At 49.9% G+C, this 359-nt stretch overlaps 1 protein-coding gene across 1 annotated transcript in view; it reads right to left on the reverse strand.

Annotated features, from left to right (window-relative positions):
* Positions 1–7: 7 nt before the first annotated feature.
* Positions 8–359, reverse strand: part of LOC119585792 (protein stoned-B-like) — a gene marked incomplete in the record, with an annotated part of 14622 nt that continues 14270 nt past the window's right edge. Inside the window, 1 exon segment of the mRNA XM_037934512.1 lies at positions 8–359. Within this exon segment, the coding sequence (XP_037790440.1) occupies positions 325–359 (35 nt within the window).

Raw genomic sequence — 359 nt, forward strand, 5'->3', positions numbered from 1 at the left:
TATCTGTGCACTCATACCTTTCATAATTATACTAAATCGTCTTTAGACTAGCATGTGATGCTTATTATGTACCATTTGATACGAGCACCATTAAGTAGAATGCAGTCATCATAACTGTCTTTACATTCTTGTTGGTTTTTCGAAATTACTTTAAGAAATGTTCAACACAGCGCGACGAGCGACAGTCGCGAGAAAGCGTCTTTCGCTCGCACTGGGAAACACCCTGACTGGCTCCGGCTTGTCTTTGGGGCAGACGCGGGGGCGGCGGGAGGCGCCGGGGCCTCCGCGCCCCCTTCAGGAAGTCGACTCATGGCCTGCTGTCTGTTAAGAGGAGTCGTCGCTGCTGGAGTCATTGTTCC

Source organism: Penaeus monodon, chromosome 20, assembly GCF_015228065.2.
Source record: "Penaeus monodon isolate SGIC_2016 chromosome 20, NSTDA_Pmon_1, whole genome shotgun sequence".
Lineage (NCBI taxonomy): Eukaryota > Metazoa > Arthropoda > Malacostraca > Decapoda > Penaeidae > Penaeus > Penaeus monodon.